The sequence below is a fragment of the Coffea eugenioides genome, chromosome 8, assembly GCF_003713205.1.
Source record: "Coffea eugenioides isolate CCC68of chromosome 8, Ceug_1.0, whole genome shotgun sequence".
Taxonomy (NCBI): Eukaryota; Viridiplantae; Streptophyta; class Magnoliopsida; order Gentianales; family Rubiaceae; genus Coffea; species Coffea eugenioides.
Genome location: NC_040042.1, coordinates 46,556,495 through 46,573,872, shown reverse-complemented (window position 1 = coordinate 46,573,872; position 17,378 = coordinate 46,556,495). Strand labels below are relative to the sequence as shown.

Below are 17,378 nucleotides of genomic sequence, written 5' to 3'. Positions count from 1 at the left end.
TATTTATTATTACGACTAGCATTGGTCATAAAGTCGAGTAACCTGTGTTAGGAATATTGTTGTGTTAATGAGTCAAGTAGTTGAATGGTTACCATTTGATGCAGTAATTACTTAAAGAAAGTGTGTGTGACTTGGTTTAGGATTGATCAAGTTATCTTTATTGTGCCTAAACACAAGGAAAGGATTTGTTATTTTCTACCACACTCACAAGGCAAAAATAGACAATAACATCATTCTCTACTACCCCACAAAAAATGTTAAAAAATAGTAGTCATTGCTCATCGGATATACTCCCTTAGGTAACAATCTACAGAAATATGATTCTTATGTTACTAGTAACACATACCAAGAGTCCAAGATCCATCGCATTGAGCCAATGCCTAATATTTCCAGTTTCACTTTCGAAGTCTTGTGTGGATGCATGTGTGTGTTTGTTTTAAATATTTCTCATCAGTCAATCACGAATCAAGCAATAACTCGAAAGAATAAGTCAATGACTCCATCAGTTGGATTAAATTCATTATCCATAGAGAAACATAATTATGCTTTCAACACTGTTCCCTATTCATATTTAATATGCTAATTATTGAGTTGTACTACTATATATTGAAACAGTATAAATAAATAAATGTGTGCGTGTGTGTGTGTGTTCAATGTTCTTTTAAACCGCGCAAGGCAAATCAAACCTAAAGAAGGGATACTGATGAAATGGAACACGGTCACACAGAGCGAGTGTAGGTGTATATGTGTGAAATGTGAAGCAGCAGCACCAAGATCAGAGTGGTTTTGAGTCTTCTGACAGCTTAAAATTAAAAATGCTACAAAGAGGTTGACAGTTCCTAGCTAGTGTACTGGGAGAAGTATGATTTGAAGCTCAATCAGGGTTCCCCTGAGAATCCTGATACACAAGTCCAGCTGCCAATTTCTCGCTTTCTTCTTGCACACAAAACATGCGGACACAAACAATGAGGTTCGATAAACGAAGAAATGCAGATAGATAGATTCCTTCTGATTAAGTTAGATGTGATACATTCATGCATAGGCCCTGTCCTTCCATCCCCACTTTTTCACTATCTTGTCCTTACGGATCCTACGAGTTGCAGAAGAGGACGACAGAGTTTCTACTTCTTGCTATATTATGCGTTTCCATTTTCAACAAAGATGTTTGAAAGAGAACCAAAAAAGCTGACATGCATGGTGATGGCCCTGGAGCCTGGTGGTGGGTGGGGGGTCAAGCCACTACTTACTCATCACATGCATCCCCAACGGCACTGTTTTGTCAAAGTTCTGTGGTACCACCACCACACCCTCTCCACTCGCTATTTTACTAGTACTACTATTACAAGTATGTTGGAATTTTAAGTCCAACTTTTTGTGTTGATGGAGTAATTTGATAATTGTCACACTTTTACACAATTAGTACGCCTATCACCGATCGTGAGCCTTCGGTATGGTAGCCTGTCGAATCCTTGTTCTCTAACGCGAGTATGCGTAATGTTTTGAGATGATATCAAGGAATGTAGCTGCTCCAGACCAGAATAAAATTTCTCAAGCATTCAAATTAATACGGACTCTCCCTCCAAGAATATCTTACCAATTATTGAATTAGGGCTAACAACATCAATCATGGTTAGGTAATGCATGTGTTAACCCTTGGAGATTGTTTCTTACCATGTATTTATCGTATCCAAATGGGTAGCAGGAAGAAAAAACTAGCACAAATATTTCCAACCTGATCAGAGAACTTAATTTGGCAGGGTCGGAGGAATAGTTGCTCAGGAGCCACTTGATTCTAGGCTTCCAGCTGCAGTGATAACTGATAACTAAACTACATGCGGTAACATTGGCTAGCATTATCCACTCTCCCCAAGCGCCTCAGCTCAGGCGCTCTTGAAGAGTCAAGTCGATCGGAAGCCCTTGAGGGAGAGTGAGCAATGAAAGCCATTGGTAATGCGAAACGATTCTCAAACTTCTGAAACGATGGTTGTCGGCATGATCATCATTTTTTGGCACAAGCACGCAAGGCATGACCTGTTCAATACTCCCCCAAGAGCTTCTCTAGCCTTGAGGCACGTTAACCCCTGTTAAATTATTGGGGCCATTCGTGCATGCCCCAGGTCGGGGAAGCCCTTGAGGGAGAGTGAACAACCAATGCCTTGAAGAATGAAGATTCTTGTGTATCCTTATTGGTCTATGAGACTCTACGCCTTGCTCCATGGACCAGGATTCGACAAGCAGCCCTTTATATAGACCTTAATAAAGTGGACATCTCTAATTCAAGAATGGAGAAAACGTGAACCGATCGACAGGGTATGATGGTAGGGTCTCCATATCTTGCCTTGTTATCTTTATCGGCATCGTCAAATCCCACTGCTTCCAAAAAGAGCTGGCAAAAAGGATAAAGGTATAGGCTAAATTATTTGCCTATGATCAACTGGCTTTTAAACTTTAAATCCACTACCGCTCAAATGGTATTCTCCACGTGAAAACTAATTTTTCAGCCATGCATCTATCTGCACTAAAGAAGATGGAGGGACTGTCACAAACAGATGGTATTAAGATTAATACACATCTGAGTTCGACTTATTCATGAAGCAAATACAATTTATATTCTCAATTTGTAACTCTTTAGGCATTATGACTCTAATGCGAACTGGCAATATAGTGACTGAAAGTAATATGTTACTATAGTAAAGAATCAAATAATTCAATGGATAGATGCGCTTAAAGGCTTTTCATTAAACAAAGACCAAAGAGAATTTTGACTTTTGCAAATAATGGAGTACGGAGATCACTCAGACACCTACCTTGAGAAATTGAAGGTTTCCAAACCCACCACAGAAACAGCGCTAAAGGTTAAACAGAAGTTGGCCCCTAAGAACCACGACTAGGCAATAAACTATTAGATTAATAAACAAAGGGCAAACCAGCTTAATCCTTAAGGCATCTCAAAACCATATCCAGCAAGGCTTGAAAGATAACACAGATGCGATTCCCCTGTAATTGATTGACATTCGCTTTTGCTGGCTAAAACATATTATTTGACATTTGTCGGAATCTTCATGTCCAATATGTTCAGCGAATTAACCAACTACCTCTGCAGCAGTAGTTGGCTACCACATATCTTGTGGAGTGGAAGATCAAGAATTCAAAATTTACCTCCCATCAAAGTTATCACTTGATAGCCCACATGAGAAGCCACATTAATATGGTGGTTTAATTCTCATCCGTTCTCGTGATCCTATTGGATCACGTCCCAGAATAGGTTAGAGTGGAGTAGGAATTGGTGTAGAAGATGACAATTAGCAAAAAAAAAAAAAAAAAGTTCAGCGAGAATTTGATAAGGGATCCTTGTAGCTGGTATGAATGGTACACTTGTGGGCATCTGATTGTTTGGCTTTTTGCCTTCACCATCTTGACTTTTGGGGGCACCTTTTTTTGTCATTACCCAAAATGCATCCGCCGATTTTGATAATATTGGTGCCTCTTGGGGTTGGCTCGGATGATTTTGGGATAGTCTTGCTAGGTTTCAAGATCGTGTGTTCGAATCACCTCTCTACCGCTTGTATATTCTTGGGGGGCGAGGTGTATAGGTGCAGGGAGATTAGTTTGGCAAAACTGGGATACTCCCTGTGTTAAAAAAAAAAAAAAGATTTTGATAATATTGGTAGCTATAAGCTCTAAGGAACAAATTTTACTAGTTTGACTTATCAGTATTTTGAGGGCCAATAGCTTCATTTGCTGAAAATTTTTTTACAGGTTTGAGCTACATACTTGGATTCTAGTGATAATTTGTGTGTAAACGCGAGGACTTCCCAAGCTTGTACCTGATCAAATGTTGTTTAGAGATCTAGTAAACTTAACGGGAGTCGGAGATTTGACTAGTGACGGAACCACAGTTTTTAATTTGCGAGGAGGGGGAGGGGGGATAAACGTGAAATTTAGCAATGGTTCTAGTAAACCATATTCCTAATTTTGGAGGACAACGGAGAAGGGGTCTGCACTGTACGGTTGAAATTTTTGTACAATTGGTACAGTTATTGCACTTTTTTTAGAATGTGTTGTACGTTTACAATCGTAGTTGTATTAAATTATTGATTTAGCGTATAAGAACAAAAATTACGTGTACAACACAGAAATGTAAATATACGCAAAAACATATAAAATGAACAATACCCACATAATTGTACGAAAATTTTGGTTGTACTGGCCCCTTCTCCAAGGGGAACAATAATATTAGATTAGTTTATTGAGTTATAAAAGCTTATATATCTAAAATTAGGATTTCTGAAATTTGTGGAGACAAAGATAGAATGTATGACAGTAATGTTTACTAGTATTCTCAACTGTAAATGGGTTGGTATGAACAACTGTATTGACCCAAGGTATGTATACTGCTGAGATCTCAAAGGCCACTAACTGGGCTTAACGCCCAAAACTTTTAAAAATATGGGCCTGCGGCTGTGGGTCTGATGCCCATACTTGCCCAATATTTCCCCCCAAAAGCTTGTGGCGCGAAAATCACAGCAAGAATCGAGAAAAGCATATAGTTAGGGGAAGAATAATAGGAAGTATGAAGCTGCTGAATTGATGAATTCAGAAAACCCATTTCTTAAATCTACTCATCTTCGCTTCTCTCTATCTGAGAATACTGTCAGCTATGCGGGCTTCAAAACGTCGGCGTACGAGCAGCCAGAGCCTCGAAAACGATCCTAAGGAACAAAATGCAGAAGAAGGGCGGGAAGAAACGACAGTCAATACCAGCGCATCTGTGAAGGGTAAGAAAGACAATTCATCACCTGTAATTGTCTTTGCTCATGGCGCTGGTGCTCCTTCTTCCTCTGACTGGATGGTCAGGTGGGTCCCGCGTTTCACCTTCCTCTACTGGTTTTGTGTGAGCGCGCTTTGGCTATATTGAATCTTCTTAGCTTGTGAAATCGACAGACTTGTATATTTCTGAAAACCTAATAAAAAACCTCAATATTCCTTTATTTTGTAAATAACCCAACTTAATAGTATTCTAAAGCAGATGGAAGAAGATGTTGCACAAGGCACTAAATGCTGTTGAAGTTGTAACCTTCGATTACCCATGTAAGCTGTTCCTTTTTCTTGCCAATCCCGACTCTTGTAGTACTTCCTTTATTTTTCTCGGTCACATGGTTCCTGTTAATATGAGAAATGATAGTGGGCATATTATTGTGTTCGATTAGGAGGTATAGTTTGAAGTTAGTGAGTAAAAAATAGCATGATATTTTTATGGTGTTTCAAAAAGTTTGAATTTTTAAGGTAAGGTTGTTGGTTTGATTTTTGGCAGATATTGCTGGAGGGAAAAGAAAGGCTCCTCCTAAGGCAGAAAAACTGGTTGAATTCCATACAGATATTGTTAGAAAGACGATGCAGATGTACGCCGGGCATCCGTTGATCATGGTTGGGAAATCCATGGGTTCTAGGTAACACTAGTTCATGCGTTATTCTTCTTCAGTTTGTCACAAAGTTGTGGAAGTCTTATAGATTGTCTTTCTGTTTGTAAGTTTTCTTCAATTGTGGCCAAGGCAATGGTCCTTACAAAGCTTACTGGTTTGCTGATGAGTAAATCGCCAAAAAAGCAGGAACCAATCAACTTTTGGAAATTACTGGGTACAGCATGAAACCTCATATATTTATGAGTCTGTCAAATGAGATCTTTTGCACTCTATCATCCTAGCCGAGTGAGACAATTATAATTTTTTGCAGAACGGCTTTATATGGTTTTGACTACTTTTTATTGAGACTATTCCTGGCTGTATGTATGGTACATGATGCAGATCTTTTTGTCATGGCTTTGGGTGTATAGGGTGAGCTGCATGGTTGCTAGTGGTAAAGAAGTCAATGCTTTGGCAGTAGTTTGTTTGGGCTACCCGTTAAAGGTTGGACATCATTTACATCTGATTTTATTTTTTCTGGTAGTTTTACTAGTGATGATCTGGTCCCTTTTTGTGCATATCAGATGTTTTTGAACTGATCTTTCAATTTGTATTCTGCAATTAAGCAATGGTCGATTCCATGTCTTGTCTCTGCACGAGCTGGAGATCAGTAGTTTTTATTTATGTAAGTTAGGCAGATGCATCATGGTGCATCTTACTTGGGTATTAAAGATGAAAAGAACTCATCCTATTAAGACTTCTTTCCTTTTTTGGCGAGCAGATTTTTGAGACTTGAGCAAGTATAAATATTCTGGAGGACTAAATTTCATAGGCAAAGGCGAAGGAGTGTGAATTTCCATTTAAGCCATAAAAACGAGTTCAAAAGCCCTTTACCCTTTATATTAGCACTGGGCAGTATTTTAATGTGGCCAAAAGTAACTGGGGAGTACAAAAAGAAATTGCTATATCTTTATCTGTTGAAGTCGCCGTTTCTGTGTGTGTATGTCTGCATGTCTGCTTGGGTGCACAAATTTATATTCTTCTACTCGGTTTAATCCCTCTCAATTTCAGGGGATGAATGGTGCAGTACGAGATGAAACACTGTTGCAACTCAAAGTTCCTGTCATGTTTGTACAGGTGACGAGATGATATCTTTTTTTTTTTCCCCCTTTCTTTCTTTCCCATTATGTGGAAATTTTCCCTGGTTGAAAAGCATGAATCTGGCTTCTATTCTGAGATTTGCTTTGGTTTCCATCTTTCTTCTACTGTGATACTGAATATTTACATGGCTGGTTTCAATTGAATTTATCACTGCTAATTGCATTATAGGCTCCTCAATGTTTAAGCATCATTTTTCCTGCAAACATGAAATTTTAACTGTATTTTCTGCTGTGTCATACTTGGCTGTGGGTTACATAACATTCAATCGTAAAGGGTAGCAAAGATGGGCTTTGTCCACTGGAGAAGTTGGATGCTGTAAAGAAGAAGATGACTGTAGTCAGTGAATTGCATGTTATTGAAGGTGGTGATCACTCTTTCAAGATTGCTAAGAAGCATCAACAATCATCTGGAACTTCTCAAGATGAAGCTGGAGACCGTGCAATCCAGGCTATAGCTACTTTTGTTTCCAATCTTTTAAAAGAAAGGTGACAAAGTGGCAGCTTAACCCTTTTGGTGGAAGAGTATTTTGTTTGTCAGATGGGCACGAACATATTTGGTTGACATGTTCTGCCGAGCTATCAATGTTTTTGTGCATATGTCTTGGTTATTACAAGGAGATGCTCTCTCTATTATTCACTAAAGCTTTTGTTGCATGTATGCTCCTAGAAAACAAGTTATTAGGATTTTGTGAGTTTTCATTTGGTCTTCCCAGGAGGATGTGGATAGACTACTTGGATCCTCGGAAAACTTTGAAGTGCAAAATTTGTTACTGTTTGTCTATATGGATACACATAACATGTTTATTTCTTTTATTTTACATCATTTTCCTAATTTATCGTGTTTCTGGTAAATACAAGTAACATCTCTTGTCTGGTATAATCTCATCTTTTGACTCTCATCCGGGGACACTTTGTGCGTGAACGTCTGATGGTACCTATCTGAGGCAGGAGTAAAACCAAATTTGATCCAATTTTGGTTTTGTTTCTTTTGCTTTTTTTTTTTTCTCTCACTTGAGTTATTCAGCTCTTTACATGATGACAGATTATTCAGTGCCTAGAACGCTGCATTTGTGCTGAAAAATTATTACTTTCCTGAAATTTGTGCTTTCCAGAGTCTCTGTAATTGGTTGGAAGTGCCCATTTACTATTTTCAGAAAAGAATTTACTTTTAAACCTCTGTAAAGCTCTAAGCAAGATGCCTCTGTAGAGAGTCTACCGATGGTTGAGTCAAAAGATATTGCGATCATAGTCTAGCTAGATTTAAAAAAAATAAAAATAAAAAATTGATCAGTACCATTTACCCATACTCGTTTCTTCAAGAGCATTGTTGAAAGTGTGGCCATTCAGAGAAGCTCAAAGTGATGGAACATGGAATAAATGAATAGGAGTCAGGCGAATGTTATCATCAGGGAATAAATTCTCCCAAATGTGTGCTTCGCAGGAAAAGGAGATTCGGAGTATAGCGTGACGGGCGGGGACTGAAAGCAATCCCACTACTATATGTAAGTTCTGATCAACAACTCGAAAGCTCAAGAAGCACTAGCAAATTAGCAATCAGAATCAGAACGGAAGCCGGCCAGAAACTGAACTTCAATGGCTTCAATGCAATGCCATATGCCTGTTGAGCAAACTTACACTCATGTGGAGTCTACTGTCATCAGCCAGAAGACAACCACTGAGACTTCCCACAAGGCTAACAATGAGCACTCTTTCACTAACAAGGTGAAGGAGATGGCTAATTCAGCCCGCAAAATATTCACTGAGCACAAGCACCAAGAGCATAATGGGCAAAATGGTGACCGTGATCACAGACATCATGCACAGCATGGTGCGGCCAAGAATCACGTTTCACTCCATCATGACCATGAGAGCCACGCTACTAGCCATGTTCAGCAATCGGCATGTCAAGGATCACAAATGTATGTGGCTAATGCTGCAGCAAATGACAAGAAAAAGAAGGAAGGCCATGGAGGCCATTTCATTGCCAATATTGGCGAGCACATAAAGAACATGAAGAACAAAATGAATCACAAGGCAGGCAAGTCCAGTGATGGAAGCAGCAGCGACGATGAGAGTGACAAAGAAACTTCTGCAGAGGTGTGTGTTTCCACTGTGTGCTAGCTTATATGAACTGATATCCCATGTAATGCCTGTCTAATACTAAAATACAAGAGGGAAATATGGCAACTAAGAATTGGCCGTCATTTTAAGACAAGGAGACTTGATCAGTGGGTCGTATTCTAATCTCTAAGATGTTTTTGTAAGAACAAGAAATTACTCTTTGTCCGGTTGATGGTACTAATTAAAGTTTGTTTTTTGGGTGCAGAACTGAATGCTGCTGGGAAAGATCAACGAGGAGGGCTGAAACTATACAGCAAGGGACTAATAAATATGAAGCAGAAGCTAAAGAAGTACCGAATTCTCAATTCAATTGCTATAAAAAAAAAAGCAAATTGAAAATGTTTTATCCTCCTAATTCTGAAACAGTACGAAGGAGATAAATCCTGGCTTATAAGTGTATAAATAAGGCTTCTTCAAGGTTGAAGTTTCTGTAGCAAAACCTTTACTATTTAAATTACATCGCCCGTTCAATGCAGTGCTGAACCAACCATTTGTAAGTTGGATGGCGGATCCAAATATTCGTTAGCTGATGTTCCTTATGTGAGCTCTAAATGAATGAATCTTTTTTTTTTTTTTTCGATACGATAGCTTCCTATACTATGTGGATGGGAAGGGCCTGAAGAGGTTCTGAGGTAACTCGGAGAGGACTAAACCACCACCACAAGGAATCCCTCCTCAGTTTTTTTGAATGAATGAATGAATCCTACACTAAATGAATGAATCCCTCCTCAGTTTTTTTTTACAACAAATCTCTCTATAGTCTCAGGTTTTTTTTGCCACTAAGGTAAACAAACTTTGCAAGAAGACACGGCTATAGAGACTCCCATTGAATTTTACGCGTTAATGGCTTTTAACCATACAAAAATTCGTAGGAAATGATATACTGCTGCTTTATCCTGGTGACTGGAGAGGTGCTCCTTATTTCTTAATATTGGCTGCCTCGTTGAAAATGTTATCATTAGTCAAATTCTATAATCCACTAGCCGTATACTGCTATTATTCCTGCGCAGGAGGAAAAAAAAAAAAATTAATTTCTCGTTTTTTTTTTCTATTGCTTCGAAGCTTCACCAGAGTCCTTGGTGCGTTAATTAATTGACCGTGATTTAAACTCCGGCAAAGTATTTTGCTTTTATATTACAGCTGGCAAGAACTGGTTGGTATATATCGCGGTGTGAATAATCTATAAATTGTAGAGCTGAAATCTAAAATCTTTTTAATAATTAAAAGTAAGAAATTCTCCACTACTCAAATCTTAGTGCAAGACAAGAGAGGCTTTCATTTACCAAACTGGAATTATGCATGTCTAATTTGTTCCCTTATAGGAATAAGAGTGAGTGGAGTATAAATGGTACATTTTGAAAAGAAGAAATCCTTCGGGGCCTATCTTGAAATTTTATGGACACAACATGTTTTCTTTTCTTTCCCGGTGAGTCTTGGATGTTCAGTTAATTTCGTTACTATAGACAAGACTGGTGGCAGATGCATACATGTCATATTAACAGATTTTTCTTTTAAATACCACCTTATTATGATTATGCAGTGGAGGGATCGAACTCGAGCCCTCTCATTTACACTTTTTTTTTTCTTCGAACCATCCGACCTATTCTCAATCATATATAATAGGAACTCTTTTCTCAAAAAAAAAAAAAAAAAAGGTTAAGAACTCGATTTACGAGTGGGACTAGTAGTTAAACTCACCAACTCTGATCCTTTGTTTTTCATTTTCGGTGGGGTAGGGGTGGGGGTGGGGGAGGGAGGTATTACGAATTGGAATCTTCATAATTTGGCCATTGAACGAAGTACTAGTATGTGGTGTCGTAGTAGTGAGAAGCCGCAATCAAGAAACCACGCGGAATGACGTATGAGGATTTATCTAAGCAGCTGCATATCCAAATCACCTAAATCCCTTTCTCTGACTTGGTAAGCTCCTCCAAACTTCAATCATGTGCGCCACGAATTTGCTGTCAAAAAGTATTTTCAGAGAAAGGAGGAAAGAAGGAAAGAAAGGAGGCCCATTTGGTTTGGAGCTTTGAATTGGTCAGCACTTGGACCTTACCAGTTACCACTGCATTTCCCCCCCCCCCCCCCCCCCTTCTTCCCCCGATGTGTTAGATTCTAGAATCTAATAATTCTAGTCTCAACGTTTCCAGTTCCAATTGTCAACAATTGTGGAGTAAATAATATATTACTACTAAATAAGCGAAATTTATTTTTTCATGACAAATTGTAAAAGATTAAAGTTCTTATGCCTTAGGCATTCTTTTGGATGAGGAATGGTGTTTTCCTCAGTGCAATTGAGTACTAGTTGTACAGCTTTTCAAGCCTCTACTCGCACATATAAATTCCCTTTTTAATGAATGAAAAGATCCTATCGTTTCAAAAAAAAAAATTTATGTGCTTCAAAGTTAGCAATAATTGGTGTCCATGGTGTGATGTAAATTGGGAACTTTTTTTTTTTTTTGAGGATTAAATTGAAAATTTCAAAAATCCAATGCTACATGCACTATTCTAAACAATTGAAGTTACCAATCTTGGTACATATTATAAAAAAAAAAAAAAGTAGAGGAGGTACAACAGTACACTTAGATGGAGAGGGGACTTGCCACTACCGCTTACCGGAACTCAAACCTTAAACGTGCTTTTTGAAACTGTTTCAAGGAAAAAGAACCCTTTTGAATTGGTCAGCATTCTTCCTTAGTTCCACTGCCTCACTATTCAGTAAGAGTACGTTTTACTTCTAAATTCCAATATGACCAAAGACCAATCTACGCGGAAAAACTCGGTTTCTCAGTCAAACTTCAACTCTCCCAGTCTTTTTCCACAGCCCCTCCTCTTTGTCAAGTATTCAAATCATAGATTAATACTCAAAGGTGTCTGTCTCTTTAAATTCAAATCCATCACTCTGCTTCTTCCTCAGCACTCAGCAGCTGCGGCTTCTCTCATTTTCAGTAGCGTCTTAGCAGTTAGCAGTTGCACCCAACAGCGTAACCTCAGTTTAGTTGCCCAGAAACAAACTTCCAAGTCCTCCTTCCAAAATCACTCCAGTCTGCAGTCTGGCAACTTCTTCATCGACCCTTTTCAGTTTGACAAAACATTTCCAAATTTTTTCTGCACCACTTCTGCTCCGTCTCCTGCTTATGCTGCAAACTGAAAACTTCGACAGCAGCAAACTCGCGGACCGAGTGTCGCTAATATAGCACTTGGACGAGATAAGCCATTTAAAGAAATCGAAGGCATTGTTCTTGAAACAGCAGTTAGTTGGGAACTATATCAAGATGGAGTACGGATCAAGCTGGGATTACTACACGCTGGTTAATGAGCTAACTCAAGGGATGGAGCAAGCTAAGCAGCTCAGAGTTCACTTGAGCTCAGGATATATGGAGCCTCAAGATTTGCTCTTGCAAAGGATCCTATCTTCTTATGAGAAAGCTCTCTCGATCCTCAAGTGGAATGGTGGCGGCTCGGTAGGACAATCACAGCCTACGCCACTGGCATCTGGCGCCCCGGAGTCTTCAATCTCGGTGGAGGGCAGCCCTCAGAATGAGGAAGCGAAGAACAACTTCAACGATTATCAGGACCTCAGAGATGTATCTAAGAAGAGGTGAATTTCGTCGAATTCAAATCTTATCACAACGCTTAAGTTTATGATAGGATGTCACCATGCTAAAAAATTCACCATTAATCTTGCAGAAAGACACAGCCCACATGGACAGAACAAGTGAGGGTTAGCCCTGAGAACGGACTTGAAGGACCTGCTGATGATGGCTATAGTTGGAGAAAGTACGGGCAGAAGGACATTTTGGGAGCCAAATATCCCAGGTGAGCGCGGTCAATTTCCTTTGTCCTCCCGCATAAAAGTCATAATAAAGCTACACACTCGCTTATTATTTAAAGTTCAAACAAACAACTGTAATAAGTACACAACCGATGCGTACATCCAGCTGACCTGACTACCTTAACTAAACTGCACTAAAATATGTAAAACACTCTGCAAACATGAAAGTAACCCTTACCTAAGAAGGTGCCTGCTTTTCAGATAAACAATCATCTACACGAAATGTAAATACTAACCCCTGTTTTCAATTTATCTGCAGAAGCTACTATAGATGCACATACCGCCACATGCGGAATTGCTGGGCAACAAAGCAAGTTCAGAGGTCTGATGATGATCCTACTCTATTTGAGATCACTTACAAAGGGACGCACGTATGCAACACGGCCACCAGCATTTCTGTTCCACAACACCCATCACCAGCAAAGCAAGAATTTAAACATAGTTACAATCACAATAACCACCAACAACCTCAACAGCCAAACCAGATCGTAATGAATTTTCGAGCAAATTTAAGGGTTAATACTGGGGATTCAGAGGCTAAGGAGATTGTATCCCCCTTCTCTTTCCCTTCAGCAACACATATGGATGATGAAAGTCAGCTCTTTCCAATGTCAGCACTTGTTGATGAAAACATCTTGGGGACTTATTCTCCATCCTTTGTCTCTCCAGCAACATCTGGATCGAACTACTTCTCGATGTCACCCTGCCACATGGCAAACCTTGGAAGGATTAAAAATTTGCACGGTTCAGAATCTGATCTCACGGAGATCATCTCAGCCACTGCATCAGCTACCAATTCACCAATCGCAGGGTTGGATTTTTCAATTGATTCTGTTGAGCTAGACCCAAATTTCCCATTCAATGCGCCTGGATTTTTCACATGATCCCAGGCTTGAATGTAAAAGGAAGAGGCGAATAGGCAAACAAACTGGCCATGCTTCTAAAATGGATAATTTGAGCAACTAATCTTTCCCATTTTCACAAGTAGAATGAGAATGTGCCTGTACAAATTTGTACGTCAGCTAAATAATGCTAGCCAAGGTAGTATCCAGAATTGTTTAGTTATTTAGCCAAGAGAGTATCTAAAATTGTTTATGAACCTAATAATATAGAGGCCAATCTCTGAGTACAGGGGCCATAGCTATAACATTCCCATCTAGCCCATCTAGCAGTTAAGCTCTAGAAATGTTCTTTATGAATAGACCAGTGTTCCTGAGAAGCTTAAGAATCTTACTAACCACTAACCAGTCGCATTGGATTGACAACTTCTTGACAAAGGCTTTGCCGCCAACTGCTTCCTAGTATGTTGGTATCCATGGATATTGCCTTCAATTTGCAGGCCTTCACTGAACAGAAGTTGCTCTTGTTTGCCAAGAATTAAGCTAAGAGTTCTCAGATGAACACAGATTATTTAATATGTATTTTCTTTTCTGTTTAGGTGTGTTCATAGGCCTTTCTTTAGCTAGCATAATTGCTCAATTATGTGCATAAGCGCTTGAGAATTAAAAGATAAAGTTGCTCCAGGGAAAGGAGATCAAAAATTCTTCGCATGGCACTATTTACGGTACCTGATATGAAAAATGTAACATGATTAATATTTTCTTCTGTCCTTTCTGAAGGGTGGATGGGGTTTCGACTCCATTAATATTATCTCAGGATGATTATTTAAACACGATACAGAATCAACCTGGAAAATTAGGTTCACAACCAAATTGCATGATTTTTGCAAACAGCAGACTGTCAATACTAGATCAAATGTATGCCAAAAGTTGTCCAAAGACAGAGGTGACGGAATTAGCTACGTATAAACATTGGCAAGGATAAGTATCCAATATAAAATGTCCGTTCTCTTAAAATTTGACATTGGATGACTTTTCCGTTTCAATACCAGAAGCCAAACTAGAGGAGGTTTCGTCTGCATTTTTCAACTTTCGAAGAGCTTGCCTCAGCCCAAGAACAACAAACAAGTTGGATAAAGTCAGCAGTGACTCAGCTCCACCATGCAACCAATCTACATTGGACAAGGAAGTTCCATATTGCACCTTTGCTGCTCAAGAGCACAAAATTTAGACAATTTTAGATTATGAGGAAGGTGTACTTGATTTGCATCAAAAATTTTGATAAGGGACAGTAGTTACCATATATTCCAGCTGGGACTGGCAGAAATAACCAAGAAGCAAAATGTTAGTGGTGTGGAATACTAGCTCTTGGTAGCAAAAATATGAAGCATAGGATGGCAAAAGCAATTGCAGTCAATTTAATGGTAAGAAACTTCACTCAACATAGCGAACATTGTTCACTTTCCAAGCGGTACACTAAGTCAGGGAACTGATTGTTTAATTCCAGATGTTGAATCAGAAAACATAAACAAGTCACTAGCAACTCATACCTAGTTTAGATTTGTTATAGTCATAATAGATAAGAAGGACATTCGGAATTAGAAATCAAAAGAGCAGAACCATTTGATTATTTGTTTATACAGTTATAGTCGGCAAAAGGATTTAAGTATTGATGAATATGATAGATGGCTTTCTTTTGAAAAGAATACGTGGAAAAGGGGGAAAGAGTCGAAGCCTATTTTTCTTGAAATGACAAAGGGATAATTGCAACTTTCTTCGTGTTCACACCCCAAAGAAAACACAAGAAATTCAGTGACAGGAAAAGAGCAAGAAACTCACTGGTGGCACCAACAAAGGCAAGCAGGAAATAGAATCCAAAAAGAGTGAGTTTTGGGGCAGACTTGGATTTGGTGATGTAATACAAGAAACCAATGTAGGGGAAAAGAGATAAAGCAAAGAGCGGTGGAGCTATGCTTTGTGAATCAACATTAGGTGCCCAGGGATCCACTGGCAAAAGAAACCCACCACACACTACAAGTCTCGCTCTATTTGCCAAAAATCTCCTGCCAAACTTGGATTGTTTGATTTTACAACCAAGATTTGTCTGAGAAACGCTAGTCCGAAGTGAGTAAGAATAAGAAGAACCCAGTGACAATTTGGGGCTCTTCAAACTCCAGAGAGGTTGTACGGAGTTCATCGCTGATATCATTCTTGCACAACGCGTAGTTTTACGGTAGTGTATCTGCAGTTCTGCGTTGGAAATTAAAGGGTGATATTGAGGAAAATTGTGTCTTTTTATTTATTTATTTATTTTTTGGAGGAAAATTGTGTTGGATATGAGCAGCCTTATCCTGTTTTGGAGAACTTAAATGGCCGGAGGGAAGCCAGTAGGCCCAAATGCCCAGGTGCCAAAAGCCCAAAGGTTGGAATCAGATGAGAAAGACATTGCCGAGTCCCTTCCGGGCAAAGTCATTCAACATGATTATAGAATTTTTATATGAAAAGTTCTACTACTGCTTATTATTGGTGAAAATCAAGAAACAAATGGAATCGGTGCCGGTGCCGGTGCCGGTTACGGTTAAGGTCATTATAATGTGGTTCGCCTGTGATGTAGGAAAGAAGAAACTTTAGTCGGACAAAGTGTATATCTTGCTCCTGGCACATATTAAGGCACAAAGAAAAATTAAATGTAGAAGTGCCACATTCTGAGGAGAAAGTGGAAAAGGAACATGCAGCAATACTGTCCATCGTCCTATGAACTCAAACAAAACCCCATTTAACTACTAAGTCCTAATTACCGATCCCTGCTCACTCACCTAAATACCTGTCTGCCAGTGGCTGGCTGAAACATGACCAAACCTTAAAAAAACCCAAAAAAAAAAAAAATTTGTAGACTTTCAGACCAACGATTGCAATTAACAATTGAATGACTTGTAAGATTGAAATCTTCTCCCCCGAAATATGTACCAGCTAATTAGGCAGACTAGGAACTTGGAACTCGACCAGCACTGCTTTTCATCTGATTAGCGCGATCAACAACCTTCTTTTTCATCTCTTCCATATCTGCCATAAGTCGTTCAAGTTCATCAATCTCTAGATCATCAACTTTTGGCAAATTCCATGAGGCCATCACCTTTGACTTCGCCGCTGCTGCATGCCCCTCCACTCTCTTCTCCCCTTCTTGATTACTACTGTTATTGTTGTTGTTCTTCAACACCAAACCCTTCTCCTGACCAGCCTTCCCTTCGTCAGATCTTTCAGGAGTCTCTTTTTCATCTGCAGGTAGTGATAAAGACAAAGCCAGACTCACCTCCCGTTTGTTCTGATGGTGATCGCCTGGAGAAGTTTCGTTTTCTTGATGATTTTCATCAGGTTTCTGGGCCCTGTCGGCCATGTAACGCTTCAGGACGGAGTCAACTGTGGGATGTCCCCAGGCATACATGTTGCCGGCCAGGGAAAAAGTGATGATTCCAATCTCATAATTGCTAATATTGCAAAGTGCACTGGCTTTCTTGAACAGCCCTTGCCGCCTTTTCGTGAAAGTCACTTGTCTTTTTGCTTTATCCTCAATTTTCACGATGTCCACTTTCTTTCTCACCATCTTTAACGTTTCTTGATCACAGAGAAGAATGGGGAGAAAAGTTTGTGGAGGCAGAGAGGAGGTGTCTATACATATATGTAGGGATACGTGTGAATGCAATGCAATGTAAATCAGCAGATTCGTCGAATCCCTACTGATTCTGGAATTCTAACTTTCCTAAAACAGGTTTGCTGCTTCTTTCCCGGTGTTCTAGTAACAATCAACCAAACATCCTTGTTCATATCTAGTCTCTAGTCGGTGGAACAAGCATACAGAAGAAAGCTCAGCCCAATTATTTTGGGCATTAAGATGATGGGCTTACAATTGAGGATAAAATCAGACACCAAGCACTAATTACGTAAAACATACATACTATGGATATACAATGAACACTTTTGCTAGACTCCTACGGGCATCAGGATTTTTAATGGGATTAGCTTA

The 17,378-nt window shown here is 39.3% G+C and overlaps 5 protein-coding genes across 6 annotated transcripts; 3 read left to right on the top strand and 2 right to left on the bottom strand.

Moving 5' to 3' along the window:
* Positions 1–4,571: 4,571 nt before the first annotated feature.
* On the top strand, positions 4,572–7,366 carry LOC113781158 (KAT8 regulatory NSL complex subunit 3). The gene is made up of 6 exons (XM_027327031.1): positions 4,572–4,857; positions 5,030–5,091; positions 5,315–5,450; positions 5,834–5,906; positions 6,474–6,539; positions 6,837–7,366. Exons 1-6 carry the CDS (start codon positions 4,661–4,663, stop codon positions 7,050–7,052), a joined length of 750 nt encoding a protein of 249 aa, XP_027182832.1. The 5' UTR covers positions 4,572–4,660; the 3' UTR covers positions 7,053–7,366.
* Positions 7,367–8,099: 733 nt separating this feature from the next.
* On the top strand, positions 8,100–9,201 carry LOC113780985 (probable zinc transporter protein DDB_G0283629). The gene is made up of 2 exons (XM_027326793.1): positions 8,100–8,659; positions 8,889–9,201. Exons 1-2 carry the CDS (start codon positions 8,156–8,158, stop codon positions 8,892–8,894), a joined length of 510 nt encoding a protein of 169 aa, XP_027182594.1. The 5' UTR covers positions 8,100–8,155; the 3' UTR covers positions 8,895–9,201.
* A 2,365-nt stretch (positions 9,202–11,566) lies between these two features.
* LOC113779523 (probable WRKY transcription factor 53) lies at positions 11,567–13,667 on the top strand. Its single transcript, XM_027325113.1, has 3 exons — positions 11,567–12,284; positions 12,374–12,502; positions 12,778–13,667. Exons 1-3 carry the CDS (start codon positions 11,959–11,961, stop codon positions 13,400–13,402), a joined length of 1,080 nt encoding a protein of 359 aa, XP_027180914.1. The 5' UTR covers positions 11,567–11,958; the 3' UTR covers positions 13,403–13,667.
* A 380-nt stretch (positions 13,668–14,047) lies between these two features.
* LOC113779524 lies at positions 14,048–15,639 on the bottom strand. Of its 2 annotated transcripts, XM_027325114.1 has the most exons (3): positions 15,197–15,637; positions 14,657–14,674; positions 14,048–14,565 (listed from the first exon to the last, which is right to left on the bottom strand). In XM_027325114.1, exons 1-3 carry the CDS (start codon positions 15,564–15,566, stop codon positions 14,369–14,371), a joined length of 585 nt encoding a protein of 194 aa, XP_027180915.1. In that variant the 5' UTR covers positions 15,567–15,637; the 3' UTR covers positions 14,048–14,368. The 2 variants fall into 2 exon arrangements, with proteins under 2 accessions (XP_027180915.1, XP_027180916.1); XM_027325115.1 differs by lacking the exon at positions 14,657–14,674 and having other exon boundaries at positions 15,197–15,639.
* Positions 15,640–16,054: 415 nt separating this feature from the next.
* On the bottom strand, positions 16,055–17,024 carry LOC113781687 (agamous-like MADS-box protein AGL29). Its single transcript, XM_027327658.1, has one exon. It carries the CDS (start codon positions 16,956–16,958, stop codon positions 16,341–16,343), a length of 618 nt encoding a protein of 205 aa, XP_027183459.1. The 5' UTR covers positions 16,959–17,024; the 3' UTR covers positions 16,055–16,340.
* Positions 17,025–17,378: the final 354 nt, after the last annotated feature.